Source organism: Calonectris borealis, chromosome 17 (assembly GCF_964195595.1).
Source record: "Calonectris borealis chromosome 17, bCalBor7.hap1.2, whole genome shotgun sequence".
Taxonomy (NCBI): Eukaryota; Metazoa; Chordata; class Aves; order Procellariiformes; family Procellariidae; genus Calonectris; species Calonectris borealis.
The window spans coordinates 14916933-14938461 of NC_134328.1; the positions used below are offsets into that span (position 1 = coordinate 14916933).

The window sequence follows — 21529 nt, forward strand, 5'->3', positions numbered from 1 at the left end:
CTCTCACTGACAGCTCTGTGCAAATGCAAAGTGATTCCTCCCATTTCGTTTGGCAAAGAAAGCTGCAGCTGCCCAAGAGGTTTGTGGAGCTGCTATGGTCAGACAGGAGAGACTGGACAGCCAGCAATTCCCTGATGAGGCAGTAATAATAAGGTTCGGCTTGTGCTGAATGTGAGTCATTAACGAAGCAAAACTCCTGTTAAGCTATTGCAACGTACGTTGCCACCAGCACATGAAACATGAAATCCTTCCCATTCCTGTATCGCTTTCTTGGAGCAGTAGAGGTTCACTGCAAAACCTGAAGCCGTACAAGCAACAAAACTGGAAAGGCTGCACGTTGTCCTGGTGAGTGACGGGCTTGGAAAGTGTTAAAAAGTTTGTGGACCTCTTGGGAATCTCCTGCCTTTCTTGCACATAGTTGCATGCTTTTCCCAACTGCTTGAAAATGCCCCAAAGTTCACAACCGTAGGGTGGGTGCAACACCAGAAGAGTTTTCAGGTGGGGAATCTGTTCACACATTTCCTTCTCCCACCCAGTACTGCAGCAGCATTATCTTGCTGGGAGCTTGTAGGTGTGAGCCCCTAGGAAACAAAACCCCACACGCAGCTCTAGCAGTTTTCACTTTTACTCTGTGAACTGACAACTTTTTGAAACTTCTGGGTTAGAAACCGCTGAGGTCCTCAGTGGAGCATCTTGTTCCTGCTTTCACTGCATTCCCTGCATCATCTCAGAGCCTGAGAAGTAAAAAGCTGCAGGAGTTGCAATGCAAACCTGAAAATGACTGCATGGCTGCCTGTTGCGTCCCGGCTGAACGGCAGAGGTAGTAAATGATATCAGGATGATAAAAACTGATTTTGTTCACGCTACTGAAAATGCTAGGATACCTGTTATTTTGTCACTCCCCAACTAGTGCTGCCATTGTGGTTGGACCTCACCTTCCAGTGGTTTTGTTGGGCTTTTTTTCTTTTCTTTTTTCCCCCCTCTTAATCTCATTTTGAAATCCAGAAGCCCTACAGTAAGTCTAACATGATTTCTGGTATGTGCCACTTGGAAGGAATTGAACTGTATGATGATTTATTGTTTGTGAGCCGCTGCTCTTTAAACTTCCAAGAAGACGAAAATCAGCCTTAGAAATAAACTAAATTAATAATGTTTGCTTTTATGTCTGCAATTTTTCATCAAAATAGCTGGGCCACAAAAGGTATCGTATTATTACAGCCAAAAATCAAATGCAGGAGAGCTAATTGCATTGGTGCAGACTTCTGCCATGGATGCAGCAGCAGACGAACCCGTGTGTATTTCTAACCTGGGTTTCTGATTTGTGTTATTAGAGTCCCAATTTATCTGAAATGTAGTTAAGCCCGGGCTATTCTGAGAGAGTTGCAGGATTCATCTAGTGTTGAGACTGTTTGGCTCAGAACAATTTGACTTTATTTATCATAGCATACCAAGGGTTTCTTCCCATTCTGAGGCTGTCAGGTTCTATCAGGTCCCACCACTTCTAAAGGCACCAGCACAGCAGAGTCATTTTTGGTGCAATTTAATGTAACTCTCCTAGAGCTCTGTATTTATAACTCTCAAAGTTCCTCACTGAATTACAAGCAGAAAACAAAAGTGGAAACAGTGACCACAAAAACACCTGAGCAGCTCTCAAGCTTTCTGAAGACGATGCTGCTTTGTGTCAGCAGATTGGCTCCTTCTTTTGGGCAAACCCTGGTCTCTGCACGAGGTTACGGCCGTGCTGATCTCGGGAGCCAGGCAGGGATACGGGCGACTGGTTTAGGTTGTATGTTGAGTCGCGCATCGCACGAGGATTTCCTCTTCATGGTGACCAGAAGAAATTACGGGAGACAGTGGGTGTTCAGATGCCAGGGAGAATTTGTAGGGCTAACAATTAGGGAAAAATACAGATGCCATTTTAACGCAGGGCACACCTGCGCTGCCATCCAGCTGGTTTCTTGGGTACGTCGGACAGTCCGTGCTGGCTGGTCTCTGCCTGCGGCAGCCGGTTTGAAGTTTATTTGTGTCCCTTAACGCTACAGCCTGCAGAGACGGCTGTGAAAGGAGACAAAGCTGAAGTCCCACCTTGTGACAGAAGTTTGCCCGAGGCATCTATTTCAAGAAGACACTTTACAAAATGGGATTTAGATGCCTAAATTACTTAGGGTTTTTTTCACCCAAGATCTTTCTCTCTTACGTGATTTTTCTCAGTAGAAAGCAATAGAGACTCCTAATGGTAATGTTCATGTTCTGTCTAGTGAGCTGGGCTCGTAAAAGCACCGGCACTAACAGCGTAAGAGACTGCCTTTTTCTATATTGCAGGTACAAAGTGTGTCAAAGCAAGTGGATGCAATTGCCATTTTTCATGTCCAAGTGCATGCAGCCGGTGTTTTACAGTAGTTTCTTGTAGAACTGGATCAATTAAAAGCATAATATTGGGATAGCAAATCCCCTTTGATGTATATTGTCTATGCTCTATCATGCTACCACTTTTTGCTGTCATTGATCTTTACTATTCATGAGTATGGTATTAAGCATTAATATATGCAAATAAGCACTTTTGCTAGTAACGACAACAATATTAATAAATCTCAGTAAACACCAAGCACCGCTTTACAGCGGCTCATCAGGTTCACCAGCAATGCCAGTGGGCAGAGTGTTCGGCCGTACAGAACCGCACGCTCGCTCTCTGTTAGAAGTGAGCCAGTTTAATTGCACCAGTGACCTGGCCCCGAATTTTCTCCTTACCAAAGCTTGTCTTTCTCTTTTTCAGGGCCCACTTGGTCTTCAAGGCCCGACGGGAGCCCCCGGGGTCAGAGGTTTCCAGGTCAGTATGCTGACAAGGGCAACGCAACGTGCGTCGTGTTTTGGCAGGCCACCGTTTTCTGCAAAGCTCTGCCAAGACAGTTGCGTGGCGGCAACAAGCGATGGGAAGAAACATCTTTCCGTCTGCAGAACCAGCCTGGCACCTCTATTAACACAGCACAGTAGAAAGAGCACAAGGCCAGATAAGCTGCCTGCTGGAACAATTCATATTTAGTATTTGTTTGCAAAAGAAGGGTTTGAGTTTGACCTACGTAGAGACACCTTAATTTCTTCTCCGCCTGGGCACTCCCAGCCCGTATGTCTCCAGGGACCTCCTCCTCCCTCCTGCTGCACTGGGGACTCTCGTATTTCTCCCTCCCCTCTCCAAGGGAGCGTTCGCTCTCCCTTCCCCAGTGAAACTGGCTGAAAACCAGTGCAGGGTGCTACCTTCTGGGAGCATCACTCGGTCGGGAGTCGCAGATGGGATTTCATTAGCAGAAGACCTGGGCCAGCCAAAGGCTGGAGCACGTTGACCTCAGGTGTGAAACGTGGTGGGGCAGAAGCTGGGATGAGCTGTACCGACCAACGCGAGTGGTACCGGCGGGCAGCGTGCGGTCCCTGGGTCCTGGGGGCAGGGGAGGGGAGATCTAAGGCGAATGATCTTTTTGAACGTGTTATGGAGGCTGGCGAGCTTTGGGGATGTGAAGATACGCAGGGTTTCTTGACGCTTTCAGTGTAGCTCTTTCTTTTTTCTTTTCCTAACAGGGTCCCAAAGGTGCCAGTGGGGAGCCTGGCCTTCCTGGTCCGACTGGAATTCGCGGGGAGTTAGGTGACAGGGTAAGGAGACGAGTGTTAGTCTGTAACTAATTCCCGTTTGGGAGACCTGAAATGGAGCGTGACGGGGCCCCAGAGCGGCCCCGCTGCCGTCAGCCCGGCAAACCCAAGCAGGGAGGTGGGAGGTGGGCACGCTGGGTGTCCCGGCCCATCCTCCGCGGCGGCTGCGTGCCCAGGACGGACCCTGCGGCAGTAGCAGGATTCGTGCGTCCTGTCTCTCTCCTGTTCCTGTCCGTGTTTCTCTTTCGGTTCAGAAACTATTTTTAATTAGGATGGATTGTTTAAAAGAGACTTTGGGATCCTATCCTAGCCAGAACAGACACTTGTTTGGGTTTTTTTCCCTGCTCTGTGTGCTGATTTCACCGAAGCCTTGCTCCCCATCAGCCCAGGAGAGCTGATTCACACGTTGTTGTTACTCAGATGCTTGATCAGGGTTTCTGGATTTTTTTAAAATTACAGTTTGCTCAGTGATTTTCTTTCTGAACAGCAACACACCTGGGCCCCACACCTCAGAATAAATGCAACTTTTTATTTAAATGAATTCATTCTCATTTAAAAGAAGCCAGCGGGGTAAAGTGAACGACATTTGTTCAGGGCTTGCAGGAGAACAGTAGCCGTGTGTTCTCCGGCTCCCTCGACTCCAGCTTTAAGGTGAAGTTTCTGTGTAAGCGATCGCAGCGGCACCGTGGGGGTTTCACAATGGCTCTTCTGTGCCGGCTCCAGGCGGGTTTCAAAAAGCCTCTTGGAGGGGCTGTGAGCCTGGAAGCGTGGAACAGGAGGGTTATTGTGGGGCCGCGGGGTCCTCACTGCATTCAGGGCTTCGCTGCGGCGAAAAAATGTATGTTCAGAGGGGAAGAGGCCCCTGCACAGAGCAGCCTGGTATCCAGAGCTGCTCCGAGCAGAGGGAGGGAAAGTTTTATAGTTAAAGCAAAAAAAAAAAAAAAAAAATCTAGGTTTTATTTCTGGTAGCTAGAGTGTAGTTACTCTAAGATGTAATGGTTGGTTGCTTCTTAACACCCCAGCTCGTTAAGAGCGTTCCCCAGAAAAGCATGCCGTAGGAGGTTTGGATAATGTTGGAGATTTTCCACCTCCACGTATGCAACTGGTACTGAGGGTAACTCCCGTCTGCCCGCCCAGTCCCACCGGTGTCGGTGACAGCCACGTGTGCCCACAGTCCGTGCGGGCAGCGACGCGGGCTGTGCCAGCAATCAGCACCGCGAATTTCCACGCTTATTACTGGGCACAGGATTTGGGCTGGGAAGACCCTAAAACTCCAGACCATGTCTTTATAGCTTAAACGAATTCTAAACACCAGATATTTTAGCTTAAACGAACAGCCTTTGCTGCTGAGGGGGACGGCGTCCGTGGGGGGGACAAAGAGCGCGGCGGGCGCTGCCCGGGGTTTGCTGCTCCGCCAACCCAGCCTGCGGGCCCTGACGTGTGTAAAGGGGAGAACTGCGAATACAGGATCAATACAATTCCCCCCTCCCAGCTGCAGCTAACCCATCGCGCGCTCCTGAAATCAGTTGTGGCTTTTTTTTTTTTCTTTGGGGGAAAAAATGAAAAAAAAAATTCCTGCAAGCCTGAGTTAACAAGTACTGATCTGCTTTTTCACAGCCCTTGGGCTGACTGTGGCCAGGAATATAAAGCAGCACCTCGGGAAGGGTGTTTTTGGGCACGAAAAATACAAGAGGTGTGGTGCTTTTGACTGTAAATGTGAAATAGCATTGAGACGATATATAAACCGTCTTGTTGGTGTGGGATATTACGGAGGGGAAGGATTTGACTGTTATTGCTGACTGAGGTAGCAATAGGCAAGTATTTTTCCCAAGGATTTTTGTTATGATCAAATTCCTGAGGATTCTGGATGCTGGCAGCCACCTGGGGCAATGTCTCTCTCGGCTCCATGCTGGCATCGCTAGATGCTTGGCCAAAAATGTTGGTTGTGTTTAACTGACAGGGTGACACAAACGTGAGGACGGCCGGTGGACGTGGAGCTGGTGGTCCTAAAGTCCTGTCCCTGTTCCTGCTGCTAGGAATTACTACTGCTGCAAATCACAGTTTTGAATCAAAATCTTTTGGGCTAAGCTTTTCTTTAAGGACACGGTCTTTGGTGACTGAGCTGTGGTTTATTGCCATAAACTTTCATGGAGCCTTGGGACTCTGTGAAGTCAGAGGTATAAATCTAGATGATAATTTTCAGAAAAAAATATATCACCTTTGCCATCGGCAAACATAAAATGGGAGTTATAAATAGCTGTAGCTATTCTTGCATTTCCACATTCCATTGTATGTTTTGCTGAGAATTATTTTTTCTTTAACAGAAATCCCTCCCCCCTTTTTTAACTTATTCAGTGCTTGACTTGAGCCGAAATGACATGTCCTTATTATATGTTTGTCCTCCTCGAAGATTCTGTTCTGAGCCATCTCCAGGTCTAGTTATTAAAAAGAGATCAGTTTGCAGATGCCAGATTGATGAATGTGCTGTAGAAATATTGTTTAAAAATGTAAAAACGTAAAATGGTTGAATTTCCCATGTAGAGAAAAAAATCTGGGATTCTCCTGAATTCCTTGTTGGCTCTGCTGTATGGACCTAAAGTCACGAATAGGGCTGAAAATGTCTCGTGTCCTCTCCTTGAATGCCAGGTAGATAAAGTTGGAGGGATTTTTCAAGCTGCCTGAATTATTCCTAGGGTGATGATCAGTTCATCCTCTAAATGTATTTTATTCCTGTGTTCTGTGAATCTGAGGAGCACCTAACTCTAAATCCCCAGGAAAACTGACAGTCTAATAAAGCCTTGAAAAACCATCCTGACTTTTTGCCCTTGCGGTACAAAAATGTTCCTGTCCATTTTATACCATGAGTAAATTCAATCTGCTTCTCACGTCTTCAGGTGTGAAAGGCAGAGATCAATCGCCCACCAGTCTCATCCTGGACCTCGTCCTTTAATTTGTGAATTTGTAAAATTGCTGTTTCGGTCATGATAGTGAGATGACGATAATGAAAAGCAGAGGGGCAGAAGCAAAACAGAGTTCCCGCCCCTGGGATGGATGTGAAAGATGACTTTTGTGAAACAGGTTTTAAAGACTAGGATTAAAAGCACAGAATTCATTTTAGTTTTATTCAGGAAATTGAGGAGGATGGTATGAAAAAGGCCAGTGTAGATGACCTGTGCCAGGCAGGTGGGGAGCAGTGCATCGCCGAGCCATGTCGAGAAAGTCTCTCTGGTCCGGTTGGGTCATAGAATCACAGAATCATTAAGGTTGGAAAAGACCTCTAAGGTCATCGAGTCCAACCGTCAACCCAACACCACCATGTCCCTAAGCGCCTCATCTACACGTCTTTTCAATACCTCCAGGGATGGTGACTCCACCACTTCCCTGGGCAGCCTGTTCCAAGGCCAGACCACTCTTTTAAAGAAATTTCTCCTAATGTCCAATCTAAACCTCCCTTGGCGCAACTTGAGGCCATCTCCTCTCGTCCTATCACTTGTTACTTGGGAGAAAAGACCGACCCCAACCTCGCTACAACCTCCCTTCAGGTAGTTGTAGAGCGCGATGAGGTCTCCCCTCAGCCTCCTCTTCTCCAGGCTAAAAAACCCCAGTTCCCTCAGCCGCTCCTCATCAGACTTGTGCTCCAGGCCCTTCACCAGGATGAGGACTTGGTGGGCAGAAGACCACCAGGCCTGAGCTGGGAGGTCCTGCCTGGTCTGGCAGCTGCTCTGCGCCGTCGCTGGCACGGCAAGAGGCCCGAGAAGCTGTCCCACAGCACGAACCGGTGACTGTGGGGAGTGCTGCAAAGCTAGCGAGGGTGCTTAAAATCTCTCCTCGTCTCTAAGTATGAATGAGATTTGGACCCTCCTACCTGGCAGTTGGGAGACTAAATCCCCTAATGCCTTGCTGAGTGAGCGAATGTCTGACTGCACCAGGAATTCACAGGAAAGTAACAGTTTGAGCTCATTTGCCTTTTTTCTTTTCCTTATTCTCAGGGCCCTACTGGTGTTCCTGGTCCCAAAGGTAACCAGGTAAGTGATAACTTCCCTGCTGGAGTCAGCAGAGGCATTGAAACCTTAGGTGCAGCTCTTGACAGCACGAACTGCTTTTCCTCCCTTAAATGAAAATATTCTGGAGCAGGCACCAACAAAACCCTCTTTGGTCCCGTTTTTCCAGCGTGGTGAAACAGATGTAGTCTGTTCTGATGGAGACACGTGAAAATGATGCGATAAAAACGCTAGACTCTTGCTGTGTGTTTTGTAACCACGAGGCACGCCGTACGTGGGCTCCTCACATCATAGCCCTCCCGAGTTAATTTTAGCAGCGCAGCTTTTCACTGAACTTCATGTGCCCGATGAAGAGGATTCGTCCTAGCCTCCAAGCGTGGCACGCTAATAGACTAAATTAGTCTTTTACTTTTTGCTGCTTAACTTCCATAGTTGGATTAATCTCAGCGATGAGCTTTTGAGCCAGTTTTCCTAAAATATATGACTTTTATTAATGCATGGCTGTGTTTTTGCAGAAAATGAGTGCTTTTCCAGCAAGCGTTGCTTGTTTTGTTTACCAGTGTGGTCTCCATTTTGTTATTAAGGGAAAGACCAACCTAATCTCCGATTGTCTTGAAATAGCTTCCTCTCTAAAGCCACAGAGTCACCATGAAACTGTTCATGATCTGCTCTAATTGCCGTGTAATAAGCCAGCTCTGCTGCAGAGCGTTCGGCGCGGGAAGCGCTGCCCGTGCGGCCGGTGGCGGCAGGTTGCAGCGATTCGTGTCGTCCCCAGCGACGCTCGAATTGCGCCCGCTGCCGTTGCATTAACGGAGGTGATCAGCAAATTGATGCTCCTTGTCATGGCTAGTAAAGTTAATGTCACCAGAGCATTAGCCACTCTTACGTTACGGTCCCCAGAGTGGAGAGGGATGGTCCTCACCAAGTGATGGATCACTTCTGTTTACGGGTGGGATGAAGCTGTTCTGCAGATGACTCTTTCTCCTGAGGAAGCCTAGAGGACGCAGCTACACTGAACATTTAGCTGTCATTGCAAACCCACGTTTTCGTGAGACCCAGAGCTGGGGAACCTGAAACTTAGATTCCCTGTACGAGGAATGCCAGTGCCAGCCAGTGGATGTCTTTCATGGCCACCCATCAGGGCTCTCATCTGTATGAGTTCAGCCTTTCACCCAGGTACCGGCTTGGTGCAAAGGGCACGTGGTCCTTGCGCGAGCTGCCTTGCACCACGAGGGCTGTTCTCAGCAGGGGAACAGCTACTGCAGAGTTCGCCTTCGGGAAGAGAGAACTTCCTCTTGCTGGAGCAGCTGTATAAGCTGCTGAGCGTCCCCATCTCCCTTAGGAGCTGAAGTTATCCAAGTCTCAGAGTGAGCCTTATTGTCAATAATCTTTGTGCACCAGTGGGTGCAGTGTTAATTCTGGTATCTCGCTTTCAGGGCATTGCTGGAGCAGATGGCCTCCCAGGTGACAAAGGAGAACTGGTAAGTGTCCTTAAATTCAGTAGAATCGACTCCTGAAATAACAGATGGGTCTAGAGAACCACGAATCAAGAACTAATACGGTCAGTCAGAATTAACTGTCCAAGAGCTCCAACCCTGCTGGCTGAGAAAAGGAGAAGGCAACCCAAGCCTTTCTGCCACCGTATTCTCGGTGTGCGTCAGCTCTCCTCTTGTCTTCAGGAAGCGCGGATAGCCAGCGTGGCCTTTGCAGAACTGTGGCGTGTCGGCACTCACTTGTCATTTTGCTCCTCAGAGCGGTCGACATTGCTCTGTCCAAGGGGGTTTGGTCCATCTCAAGTAGCCGGGTTGCCCAGACCGGCGTTCAGCATCGGTACCCGGGGCGAGCCTTGGCGTCGGAGCCCTCTCCCTCTTGTGCCGGGGCTGAATCTGGTCTCCAGCATCCTGTTGTCATTCCTGGTCCCTTTGCTAGAAAAGCCCATTGGGTGCCACGTACACGTCATCGCGGCTTCCCGGAGCTTGGGAGATTTGACTTCAGATGCGCATTTTCTGAATGGATCATTCTTATTTCCCTTTTCTTTCTAGGGTCCCTTTGGTCCCCCCGGCCAAAAAGGAGAGGTATGTGTCAGACATTGCGGGCTCACGCCCCAAAAGGTTTGGGAGTAAACATGCTTATCGCATCTTTCGATGATGTATCTCCATAAACTATGTTCTGACGTTGATTCCTAGAAGCATGTTTTTGTCATGGCCATGCTATAAAATCTATGACAGTGACAATTTTCTGTGGCATTCAAATGTGTTTGATCATTTTGCTGCAGCATGGACGCTTACTATCATGACCTATATATGTAAAATCACCCGTACGATGTAAGAAACGTACATGATCAGCCAGATCAGTCAGGGAAACCCAAAGAAAGGCTTAACTAGTCCCTATGAGAAAATAATGGACCATGTCTTCTGTTTTCAGTGTGGGTTTTTTTTTTCTTTTTCCCTACCTCTTCATTACAGCCAGGAAAAAGAGGAGAGCTTGGTCCAAAAGGTGTCCAAGGACCTAACGGGACAGCTGGAGTACCAGGGATCCCAGGACATCCAGGGCCCATGGGCCATCAGGGGGAGCAAGGTGTTCCCGGCATCACGGGAAAACCCGGGCCTCCTGTAAGTATTGTCCGCTTCTGGGCTGCAGTAAGTAAATGGATTGTGGATTTTGGATGCGTAGTCAAAAAATAAGGTCCTGCATTTGAGCAGGTGGAAGCAGGTAACTGCGCATGCAAGCTCACAGTCTTGCATCAAGAGTTTACTAGTGCAAAAAGATGAACAGCTTACAAGCTTCAGAATTAAAATCCCCCAGAACGCATACCCTGGAGAATCAATCTTCTCTCACAATGAACGAACAGATTATCTGCGTCCACTGGAACGGGCTGTAAGTCACTGTTCTTACTACAAAAGCAAGTTAGAAGTTCGTCATTTGAAAATACAACTCCTATTCACGACTTCAAATGTTAGACCTCTGTCTTGGTCCAGAGCTCATGTTTCATCATTCAGGAAGGGCCAAATAAGCTCCAGATTAAAGATCTGGCCTAACGTTAAAATTAACCTCTGCCATTAGTATGACAGAGCTTCTGAATTGAAGCCGTCACCTTTTGAAGAGGGGAAAACACCCACTCCTCTTCATGCGGGATCCTGTGCTTCCTCCTGAGCTGCTGGAAATGTGTTTCCTGTCCTGAAGCTTCTGTCAGGGATGATTATCGATAACTGGTTTGTATAGACAGATTCTTCTGTTAATTGCAGGGCAAAGAGGCCAGTGAACAACATATAAGAGAACTCTGTGGGGAAATGATAAATGGTGAGTATTACTGAGAGAAAACGGACCTTAATTACCATGTTTAGCTGAAGACGAGTAGATCCTGAACATAAGATGGCTCCTGAGATTTGTTATTTTTCTGTCTTAGTAAGAAAAAATACGTTGACCTTTAACGTAAGGAAATTATTCAGGAGGTCACCTTGATGTCTGGGATGTCTTTCATTTTTCTAAAATTAGTATTTTTAAGTGATTCATCATGGCAACATAGAGCGAGTGCTGAAAGCGGCTTTGACACAAGTCCATACCGGCACGGCAGGCGCTGCTGGTGAGAGGGTCTGCCCTAACCCGCGCCATTCCCACCCCCACCTCCCCGGAGCTCCCAGGGGCGTTCTTCTTTCTTTGCAGTTACTGTTTTGCATCTAGACGTTAGGTTCCCCATTTGGGACGAAGTTAAAACGCTGAAAGCTTGTTTCAGAAAACTTGTTTTAATTATTTAAGTACAATTTTCTAGAATACTTGACATCTTTTAAAGTGGTTTAGGAAACCGGAAATATCAATGGCTTAAAAACCTGCAGATTTCTGACCAAAATCTCCCTCTGTGGAGATTTAAAAAAAAAAAAAAGCCACAGCCAAGCAGAGAGTGAAAATGTTGGACGTGCAGTTTTTAATTGTTCTTTTCAGATCAAATCGCACAGTTAGCTGCTAATCTGAGAAAGCCGTTGTCTCCTGGAATGACGGGACGTCCTGGCCCAGCTGGTCCTCCGGGTCCTCCTGGAGCTACAGGAAGCCTTGGGCATCCTGGTCCTCGTGGTCCCCCTGGATACAGAGGGCCAACAGGAGAACTTGGTGATCCTGGTCCCAGAGGTAAGTGAGAATAAACCAACCTGCTCCTCTTTTATGCCTACTGAAATAAATTGCAAACTCGTGCTAATTTCAGCAGTGGAGGAGAAAAGATCAGGCCTTGGGCAGCCGATGGAGTTCTAGAGGGCAGTTTTGCGTCTTTAGGGATGCAGAGTAAGCAAAGATCCTAGCAGTGTCCTGAGGATTTTGAGTTCCTCTGGGTCTTTCCCCTTCCTGTCCTTGGATCCAGGTGCAGTACGCAGCTCTGCTGAAATTGTCTATTTATGATTAAAGGTGACACTGGCGAAAAGGGAGATAAAGGACCTGTTGGCCAAGGTATTGATGGGCCTGACGGCGATCAAGGACTTCAAGGTAAAGCTGTGCAAATAATTTAATAAACCATGGCTAAAGTAAAGGCTTAAGAGGGACAGTTCTGCATGTTGTTGGCAGTATGTTATCATCACTTGGTCCCTGTAATCATTACAGGAGGGTTGTCTTCCTGTGGGTACTGCAGTTTCAACAGAAGATCTTAATTAGCGCATCCCCTTTTCACAACACTCCTGTCTGGTCCTAAATGTTTTGGAGGATGTTTTTGAGAAAAGGCTGCTGGGACAGCCAGCCTCTTCATTAGTTCTTGGTTGCTTCCACTAATGGCTGTGAAAGGTCAGGAGCTTTTATAGATTGGGAAGTCAGAACCCTTCTTAACTACTCCCACGTGGTTGCCAGTGTCAGAAGGTTGCTCCCTTCAGTGGTGCTTCACGTGCAGTAACTAACGAGTTAACAAGTAGTGTATCCGTGCATTTAAAGGTGTCTAATAACCGTGATTAAGACAGAAGGATCATGCCTCCTGCCTGTTTCCTGATGGACACATGTCTTTTTGATGCTCTGCTTAAACGCAGTGAAAGCTACAGCCTGGACTACCAGCTATAGTCCTCCACAATTCAGTTCATGTTTCTGGATCAAACAAGAGAAATCAGGGACAATATTTAATTTTACCAGAAACAAAATGTAACTTCCTAGTGTAATGATTTTGAGAGACAGTGGTGTTATTGCTCTGTAGCTGGTTATAATCCCAGTTCCTGAAGTCATGAATCCTTTATCAGAGGACTCAAAAGATTAATTTACGCAAATTAATGAATATCTATTAGAAACTCGGAAGAATATTTTGCTCGCCTATTAAAGCAGCTTTTGTAATTGTGATTACATCTGCACAATGATTGTTACAGGCACCAAAAGCAGGCTCTGCATCCATATAATTTCATAAAACCAGAATATTTATACCCAGTTGTCTTAGATTCTTCCATAAAATAATTGCATTAATCAATAAATGTTTTCTTCTCCAAAGCATGTAAAAAGAGACTATGTTTCACATATTAGATATTGAGAGCACTTGTCCTACTCATGAAATGTGAGGAGATCAACAGTAGATGCAATTCGTCACTTACATGAATAAAAAGAATCAGGCACTATCTCTCTATCATAATTAAGACAGGAATGCAGGTTTATAGACCACCTGATATAGCTGTCCCTCAGGGCGACAGTATTTAAGAAAGCTTCAGTAGCTTGCTGTTACAGAAATTAGTGTTTGTGAATTATGTCTGGCATCTGAAGGAAAAAAGAAATTAAAAAATAATAGCCTGAGTCCATCCAAAGCAGAAATTATTTTTGCCAATAAACGAAGTATGTATTTCATTGTGAGCAAATTTTTGAAATTAGACACAGGTATAAAGGAAACTGCTTATCTGTAATGTCAGGGAGATGTTCTGTATCATCATTCTCTCTACTCTCCTTCCCTTATTCAGAATCTTAACTACAACTAGACTTCAGGGGGTGCAATGAATTGAAGTAGCTGAAGGCCTGCCTAAGGAGCAAGCTGGGGGCCGGGAGGGAGGGGGAGATGTATATTGTCACAGTAAGGAAGTGTGAGCTCACACATCCAGGACATCCCTTGAGCAAACTATTCGGGGATGATGTCACATAATTCTGGTTACAAATTACTTGTTATTATTCATGGCGTCATACACTAACTGAGGCAGTACTGAGATGGAATCCAGTTCAAAACAGACACATGCAATAACAAAAGCGCAATACTAAACATCCGCCTTCAACTGTACCGAGGTAATTCCAGTAAATCCAAAGGTACTCCAAAAAATCCAACACACATACTCCAGATTCAGGCTAAATTTATTCAACACCTTGTACTCAACAGGCCATAACAAGTCTGATGTACAGACACTCAAAGTATTTTAAGAACTCTAAAAGTAACACACACACACACACACATATATATACACACACATATATATATACACACAGATACTAAAAAAAAAAGGGGGGGCAAGGAAATAATTCATGTAATCTTTCCCCCTTCTTGTTTAGGACCACCTGGTGTACCTGGAATTACTAAAAACGGTCGTGATGGTGCTCAGGGTGAACCCGGTCTTCCAGGGGATCCTGGTACTTCTGGTGCTATTGGGGCTCAGGGAACTCCAGGAATATGTGACACGTCGGCTTGCATGGGAGCTGTTGGAGCATCAACTTCCAAAAAATCATAAAAACAACAGTACAAGAAGTGGAGAAGTGACTGAATATTTAAATAAAGAGTGCATTGTAAGAAAACAGACAGAATCCTTCTAGTGATAAATGGACAGATGTTCCTTCTATTATATTAAGTGGAGACTTTGACGCAGTTCTATGAAAAAGAAAGCATCAGATGAAAACTTTAGTTAAAAGATGCTTTATGAGTATTTTCTCCTCCCCCAGTTATTTTCCAGAAATTTTACTGCTAAACAACCTCACCTTTCCTTTCTCCCTTTGTTCAAGAGACCTGCAAGAGGAAGCATTGTTCCTTTTTACCATCACCCCCTGAACTGTGTACTAAAGATCACAACTTTTCTGTATAAACGTTTAAGCCTTGTCAATTGAATTCCTCAGCGCTGCTCCCACTGACTTCAGTTAGTGCCCAAACCTGCGTAAGATACACATTGTCAGGGTATTCAGGCACCTAACTGCTATTTACATCAGTGGAAATTAGGCATTGAAACATCCCATATTTTAATATCTTAAGATTCTGGCCTAAGTAAAGACATAGCTTATGTATATGCAGTGAATTATCAATTTTCAGACTGCACCTCAAATATTTGCCAAGACTAGTAAATAGTAACCCTCTTGCAATCAAATTCTGCAAAAGGTGTAATGTATATATTTTAATTTACAGGGGAGATTTTTGTATATTTCCATATGATAATAAAGGAAATTAAGTAACAGCATTTTCACGACCTCTACTTAAGCTATTTGCACAGTAATTGTGAATGAAACCCCAAATAAGAAAGGATGCTCTTCCTAAGTCCAGCCAAAAACACCTGTATGAACTGTTGTAAAAATAAAAGGAGATTTTTTTTTTTAACCTTTTCTTTGTGATGTTGTAAGTGTCATTATACACATCAAATTAACTCAGCTGAACTGCATTTTCCAGAATTGGTTTTACTAGAATTGTTTGGAAATAAATTGCTGCAAAATTGTCTATATCCGTGATTTAAAACAGTATTTATTTTGGGAGACCTTTTTGTACTTTAAAACCTGCTAGCATCATCTATTTTAAAAAATTAATAAAACCACTCTCAGCTCACACACTATTCTATGTCTGCCCTATACGCTAAAGCTTATGAACAAAGGAGTCATATTAATCTTTAAATATGAAAATAGTTTCTGCATTTAAATAATCTACTGTTTACAATATGCCACTTGGACTAAAGTAACAATACAAGAAACTGTTGGACAGTTGTGTGATAGACATTAAAAATAGTACTGTATTTAAAAAAAAAAAATGCTAACACCATTGTATTACTCTTCAGGGCCAAGTATGTTAAAAATACATATGGCAAGTGCGAACATCATAATATCAGCACAGTTTAGAAACTATGGACTTAATTAACCAACATAGCCTTTAAATATTTAATGGAAAAAATGGGCATTATAATATGGTAACTTTAATTTCTTTTTACCTCGAAGAGTACATTTGCATCTAGTCATTAAAATAACAGGACAGATTGATGTTCTAGAACTATGCCTAACTGTACTGGATCATGTTTTTTTAAAAAAAAAAAAAACCCACAACAAAAAAAACCCCAAAGCAGAACCACAAACAGAAAAAGAACATTTTTTTAATAAGGGAAAAAATACTTAGCTGTCATGACATTTTTCTTGTAGCTTCTGGTCCCAAAGCCCCTTTAACAGAGCACTGATTTCTATTGCCAGTAGTTAACTTTCACTTCCATTTTGAATAAAGAATGTTTTCTTTAAAGCTCTATTTATATATTTTTACAAGTTATATTTTGCAATTCATATTCAGCATATAAACGGAGAAAATAAAATACAGTTTGGGCCACTGTTAGTTAGCCACACTTGTCACACAATTCAAGGCGGTCAGTTCAGACTACTTGGTCTCCATAGCCATGCGTGTTTTCCTGCACTGGACACGTTACAAATGAGTCTGATCTTGCTATTTTTAGTCTCCTGCCTGTTTTACCACAGAACACAGTCTCAAATTCCTAAAAAATCAAAATACAAAAAATAAATAACAATTATGTTTAATGTAGATATTTACTTGAGACGTATGTTTTTGTTTCACTAGTGTCTTGGAAAAAAACCCCCACCTTTAATAGGAAGTGCTGAGGAGCCATACCAGTACCCTGACAAGCAGGATTTCCTATACACGCTCCACCTACTCTCTTAAGCCACTTAGCAGAGCCAGAGCTACTCTGGGGTGGTTGCATGGGAGCTGCTTATAGGGCATATAAGCCTTTACTGCTCTCACCCACTTTGCGATAGTGTGGGCGTGTAGCTGGGTATCCCATCACTTAATTACCAGTTCATGAAAGCTAACTAGAAGACAACACCGTGAAACAAGCAGAAAATAGAGAAAATTAAGGAGGGGAGGGTGGGGAGGAATGATTGAAGAGGACCTCAATTCTACATTGCTGTCCAGATAGCAGCATGCTCAGGAACCAGGCTAATTTAAAAAAAAAAAAAAAAAAATAAAAGAAATTTAAATCTGTTTTGAAAACCCTGACTGAGGACAGCCCATGATTTCACACTACTGAACTGAAACGGTTGCGAGGACAACTGTTAAAAAAAAAGCATTTTTAAAAGGAAGTTTCAATGATACAGAGGTCCTTCACAAACAGCATCAAGCAAAAGCACTCCATATACTTTTAGCTACGTTATGACAGCTCTGAAACATTTCACATTTTTATCACGAACAAAAATGAAATTAGATTTAAAACCTGTTTCAGAGAATCACCGTGCCTTTCCTGAATGTACTTCAGAAACGCAGTTGTCCATTGTAAAGTTGTTGCCTTATCCGTATCAACAGTACAGAATGGGACCAGAAGATTCAGCTCATCACAACAAATCCGGATTCTGCGCCTACAGGCAAATACAAAAGGTTATCAACCAATGGGCGAGAAGGGAGGAGAAAAAATAAAAAAAGGAAGACTACTCACATGTGCTACAAGCCGTGGATTTCTTTTTGTTTGCTAAAAGCGTTGTATATCAGTCATGTTATATGCAAGTTACCTTTTCTTTATAGAATTGGTTAAGTGTTTTGAAATCTTTCTTTGTTTATAGAGTAAAAAAAAACAACAAAGACAACCACAATGAAACATACATATTTTTTTCCTCTAACAAACACCAAATCCTCACCACCTGCATTGCTTTTTCTCATAGGTAAAACAAAATATGTCAAATTTACATTTTACTCCAGATAACGACAGGAGTATTACAGTATCACTAATTGAGGCTTCAAAAACTTTGTCTTGCCACTCCTCATAGAAATTACCTTCTGTCTCTCTCCATGCGGTTATGTCTTTCTCTTCGCTGAGCGATTCCATCCTGTGTCCCACTTTGCCCCTGCATACTTGAATTTAACTGTGCTGACTGCCAAGGACCCGGGGCAGACGCAGTACTCTGGCTATCATCACGCACATTCTGAATTTCACTAAGAGGTTTGCGATCTATGTTTGTATCTGATGGGCTTATTCGGCTGCAGCTTCTTCTGTTTATCGCTTGCTTGCATAAGGTCTCTTCTTGGAAAAACAAAGAGGAAAAGAAGAACCTATTTATAACCCTCCCACTAATCATGGAAATTTTTTTTTGTTGCTTTATTTATGTGGAATAATCTTTAAACTTTATTGCCAACCTAGATTGACTTTTATAGCAGCGCACGTCCTTCGGAAGCCCTAAGGCACTGCTTGCTGTTTCAAAATCCACCTAGCTTCTATTTTCTCAGAGAACCCATTGAGATCATACCTGCCTTTGATTAGTATTTGAGGCAGTCCTTTAAATGTTCTTCAGTTTGATACTGACTGGATCTGCTATATCAGCTTTGGGGTCAAAAATTGTAGAAAGAAACCAGTTGCTTACTCTAGGTCCAGATTTTCAAAGGTACTTTGCAACCTTGGGTTTTCTCATTTCAAGCTAGAAGTGCTAAACAATTTTGAAAGTACAGCTAAAATCATGGGTGTTGAATTTTTTTTTGAGAAATCTAGTCCCATATTGCCTATAGCACATCTCAGACATAAAAACTACACCTCATATGATTCACTAAAATCATATTCATTCTAAAACCCACACAAATTCAGAAAAAATTGTAGATTTGAAGGCCAAAAGAAAGCTAAGTGAAAAGAAGATAAATGGTTTACCTCCAACTTTAATCCAAACTTCCTCAGGCAACGCTTTATTCATAGCGCCTACTATCTGTTTTGTGGATTCAGTTTCCTGATAGCAGAAAGAGAATGTCTTGGGTATCCCAAGGTCTTGATGTTTGGCAGCTTCCAAAATAGTGCAAGACGTTCCAGAGGTCTGTGAAAACCAAAAAGGAAATACTTAGAGGACTATATACATAAAAAAGGGACTATTTTGATATCTTCATGTTAACTTCTTAAGTTTTAGCCCTGTGATTCAATGTGTTGTATCAGAATAAATCCCAATTACTTCTGCACACCAAAACCATAGGATTTTAACAGACTGCTGAATTTTTTTGGGATACCTCTGACATTTCTGAGTGCCATGCTACCATTCTTGTTTCAGAGGTTACCGTGAGTTGGGGAGGGGGAAATATCTTTTTAATCAAAATTAATTAGGGAAAAAAGGAACCACAGAAAACGGTACTAAGTGTCTCCTTCTTGTCTTGCGTAAATGAAGCAGATAGATACACTGATAAACTCAAGAAAAAAAGTCCTTCCAGTAAGAAATCTAATGGCCTATTGATCATTACCCGGATGCACGTTATTACAAATGACATAACTGTCACACAATTGGTTTGTGTGGCAAATTACTTTTGATGGTCTTAAAGATTAACAGAAGAATAAATAAATTGCATTACAGATCATTTTGACCATTCCCTATTCAAACCAAATCACACTTTAACATAAACCTTTAGAATTATATTACACCTAAGAGATTAACATTATCAGCATTTGAAATTAGCAGAGTACAACTAGTGGTGAATACGTTACCTACCTGTGCTTGTGAAGGATTAGCACTTCCAGCAGTAGAACAGGCATTCATAGTAAATAACGGGTATGTGAACTGTAAAGGCGGCGTGGCAGGTGCAGTCTTATTTTTCCCTAATGCAGCACACTTGTTTTCTTGCTGATGAAGAGGAACACCTATCAGTTCTGACGGCTGTCGAATCAATGTTACTAAACTTAAAAAAAAAAAAACAAAAAAACAAAAAAAAAAAACAAAAAACAAAACCCAAACAAAAAAAAAACACACAAAACATACCAGATTGACTACTTGAAAATGAGTGCAGAAAAATGTACAGCTACACATACTTCTAGTAACTATCACCAAGAAACCACTTTCATTTACTGTAAACAGAAATCATTGTTATTGCCATATTGCCTACTTCGGGAACAAAAAAAGAAAAAAGATCACCTGAGAAGGTATTTTATTCTCTGCAGGAACAATTCAGCTTTATGCTCAATAAAATGTTTTCTCAGCACACTTACACAGTTACAGGGTCAGATTGTAAAACGGTATTTTTGCTCCCAGTTTTCCCCATAGTCAGGCTTCCCCATTGTAACACTAATCAATTGCTCTTAACATTTTGATGAAAAATCTACTTTGCTTTTAGCAAGTTGCATGTTAAAACGAGGTAATGTTCTCCTCTCACCTTTATTTACATTACATGTTGTTACCAAGAATAAAGTTGAAAAATAATTGATTTTGGAACTACATTCTGTACCATTTATGCAATATCAGAGCGGCCTAATCTGAGGTCAGTGGAGTTGCAGCCACACTTGACTGGCACAGTTTAAAAAAGCCCAACCCATCACTCTCATGTATTAAAAAAAGTACTGTCCTTAGGTCTCGTGTAGAAAATCAGTTTTGAACTATATGATACATAGTTTAACAACATAAACTAAAATTAATTGCAACACACTTGTTAAGAGTTACTCCAGATTCTTGGGGTTCTTGACATCTGGGGTTTTCTGTCTGGATGCTGTTGAATCTGTCTTCCAACCGAACTCTGACTGCAGATTTAGATCTAGGCTCTGGTGCCAGTGCCGAATTTTCAACAAGTATGTTTTCTTTATTCACCCCAACAAAATTTTCACCATGTTTAACTTTTACTAAACTGTGTCCTGGGACGTCTACAGAGCTACTGCTGGGCGTTTTATCTGTTTGGTTCGAAGGGAGGTTAGACTCGCCAAGTAACATCATTCTGAGCTCCTGAAAGTCAGCATAGCCCAAACGTGGGTTTGAACTTAGCAAATTGCTGTCAGAGGGAAATCCTGACTGACAGATAACTGGGTAAACCGACTGGTTCCCAGAGTTGTTTGATGAACACCCCTCCTGACTGGTGTTCAGTGAGGTCTGGTGCAGAGGGGGGTCTGCAGCATTACCAGGCGAGGAGAAAGAATTTAGCCTAGCTTCCACTTCACCTTCACTAGCTTGTGCCTCCATATGTGAGTAAAGTATGTGCTGCAGCTGGGTATACTCAATTTCCATCATGTCCACCAGGCTGACGTCTGTGGTGGTGAAGCTAATATTTTGCTCACCAAAGGAAATGTCACTTGAGCCTCCAGGTCCGACAGCAACCGGAGCAGGATCAGGAACACTAGCTGTGCTTTGAGGAATGGAGGTCTGAGGCTCCTCTGGGGCCGATCCTGACATGACTACAGTAAACCTAATCAGTTACCAATGTCTCTTTCAACAGTAAACCATGAAACCTGCACAAATTATCAGTACTGTCCATTAAAAAAAAAAGGAGGGGGGGCAAAAAAATTGCACTTAATACCGATTCCGGACCACTGCGAGGCAACAAAACAAGGAACAAGCTCCTGACAGCGAGGTACCGGACAGTCTCACCACGTCTCCCCCCTCCAGCGGCCCCCTGTGAGCCCAGGCGAAACCCTCCCTCCCACTCCAACACAGCTGCTCACAAAAAACGCGTTTCACCTGCCAACACCCGGCCTCGGGAAGGAGGTTCTAGGTACTCTGCTGCCTAAGACTCCCTCAGAAGAGCCCCCATGCGCCTGTGAGCCCCAGCGCGGCCCCGGGGGAACGCGGAGGGACAGGCCCCGGCTGACAGGAGCTGGAAGGAGCAGCTCGCCCGCCCCTCCGCGGGCGGAGGACGCCCCGGGCTCCGAAGGGGAGGCGGAGGAGGGGAACCCGCCGCCCCCCTCAGCCCACCCTAACGCTCCGGGCAGCGGCCAAACCCCCCTCACCGACCCGCGGGCCGCGCGCCGCCCCCAACCGCCGCGCGCAACCGCCGCCCGCCT

The 21529-nt window shown here is 43.9% G+C and overlaps 2 protein-coding genes across 7 annotated transcripts in view; one reads left to right on the forward strand and one right to left on the reverse strand.

Annotated features, from left to right (window-relative positions):
- The window catches only part of COL9A3 (collagen type IX alpha 3 chain), a 42071-nt gene extending 26927 nt beyond the window's left edge, over positions 1-15144 (forward strand). For all 5 annotated transcript variants that reach the window (XM_075166698.1, XM_075166700.1, XM_075166697.1 and 2 more), the window contains 10 exons: positions 2774-2827; positions 3571-3642; positions 7629-7664; positions 9077-9121; positions 9683-9715; positions 10106-10252; positions 10886-10940; positions 11580-11762; positions 12033-12110; positions 14118-15144. In XM_075166698.1, the coding sequence (XP_075022799.1) occupies positions 2774-2827; positions 3571-3642; positions 7629-7664; positions 9077-9121; positions 9683-9715; positions 10106-10252; positions 10886-10940; positions 11580-11762; positions 12033-12110; positions 14118-14293 (879 nt within the window). In that variant the 3' untranslated portion in view covers positions 14294-15144. The remainder of the gene's footprint in view (positions 1-2773; positions 2828-3570; positions 3643-7628; positions 7665-9076; positions 9122-9682; positions 9716-10105; positions 10253-10885; positions 10941-11579; positions 11763-12032; positions 12111-14117) is intronic.
- On the reverse strand, positions 13905-21522 carry TCFL5 (transcription factor like 5). 2 transcript variants are annotated; one of them, XM_075166705.1, is made up of 7 exons: positions 21207-21522; positions 20188-20923; positions 19260-19446; positions 18440-18599; positions 17578-17824; positions 17024-17165; positions 13905-16288 (listed from the first exon to the last, which is right to left on the reverse strand). In XM_075166705.1, the coding sequence occupies exons 2-7, from the start codon at positions 20919-20921 to the stop codon at positions 16169-16171; spliced, it is 1590 nt and encodes a 529-aa protein (XP_075022806.1). In that variant the 5' UTR covers positions 20922-20923; positions 21207-21522; the 3' UTR covers positions 13905-16168. The 2 variants fall into 2 exon arrangements, with proteins under 2 accessions (XP_075022806.1, XP_075022807.1); XM_075166706.1 differs by having other exon boundaries at positions 13905-14430; positions 20188-21522.
- Between the last annotated feature and the right edge of the window lie 7 nt (positions 21523-21529).

Coding starts and splice junctions, on each gene's coding strand:
- TCFL5 (XM_075166705.1), bottom strand. CDS start 20,921: ATGTCAGGATCGGCCCCAGAGGAGCCTCAGACCTCCATTCCTCAAAGC. Junction 18,600..19,259: donor CTAATCCTTCACAAGCACAG/GTAGGTAACGTA, acceptor TGGTTTTCACAG/ACCTCTGGAACGTCTTGCAC. Junction 16,289..17,023: donor ACGGTGATTCTCTGAAACAG/GTTTTAAATCTA, acceptor TTGATTTTTTAG/GAATTTGAGACTGTGTTCTG.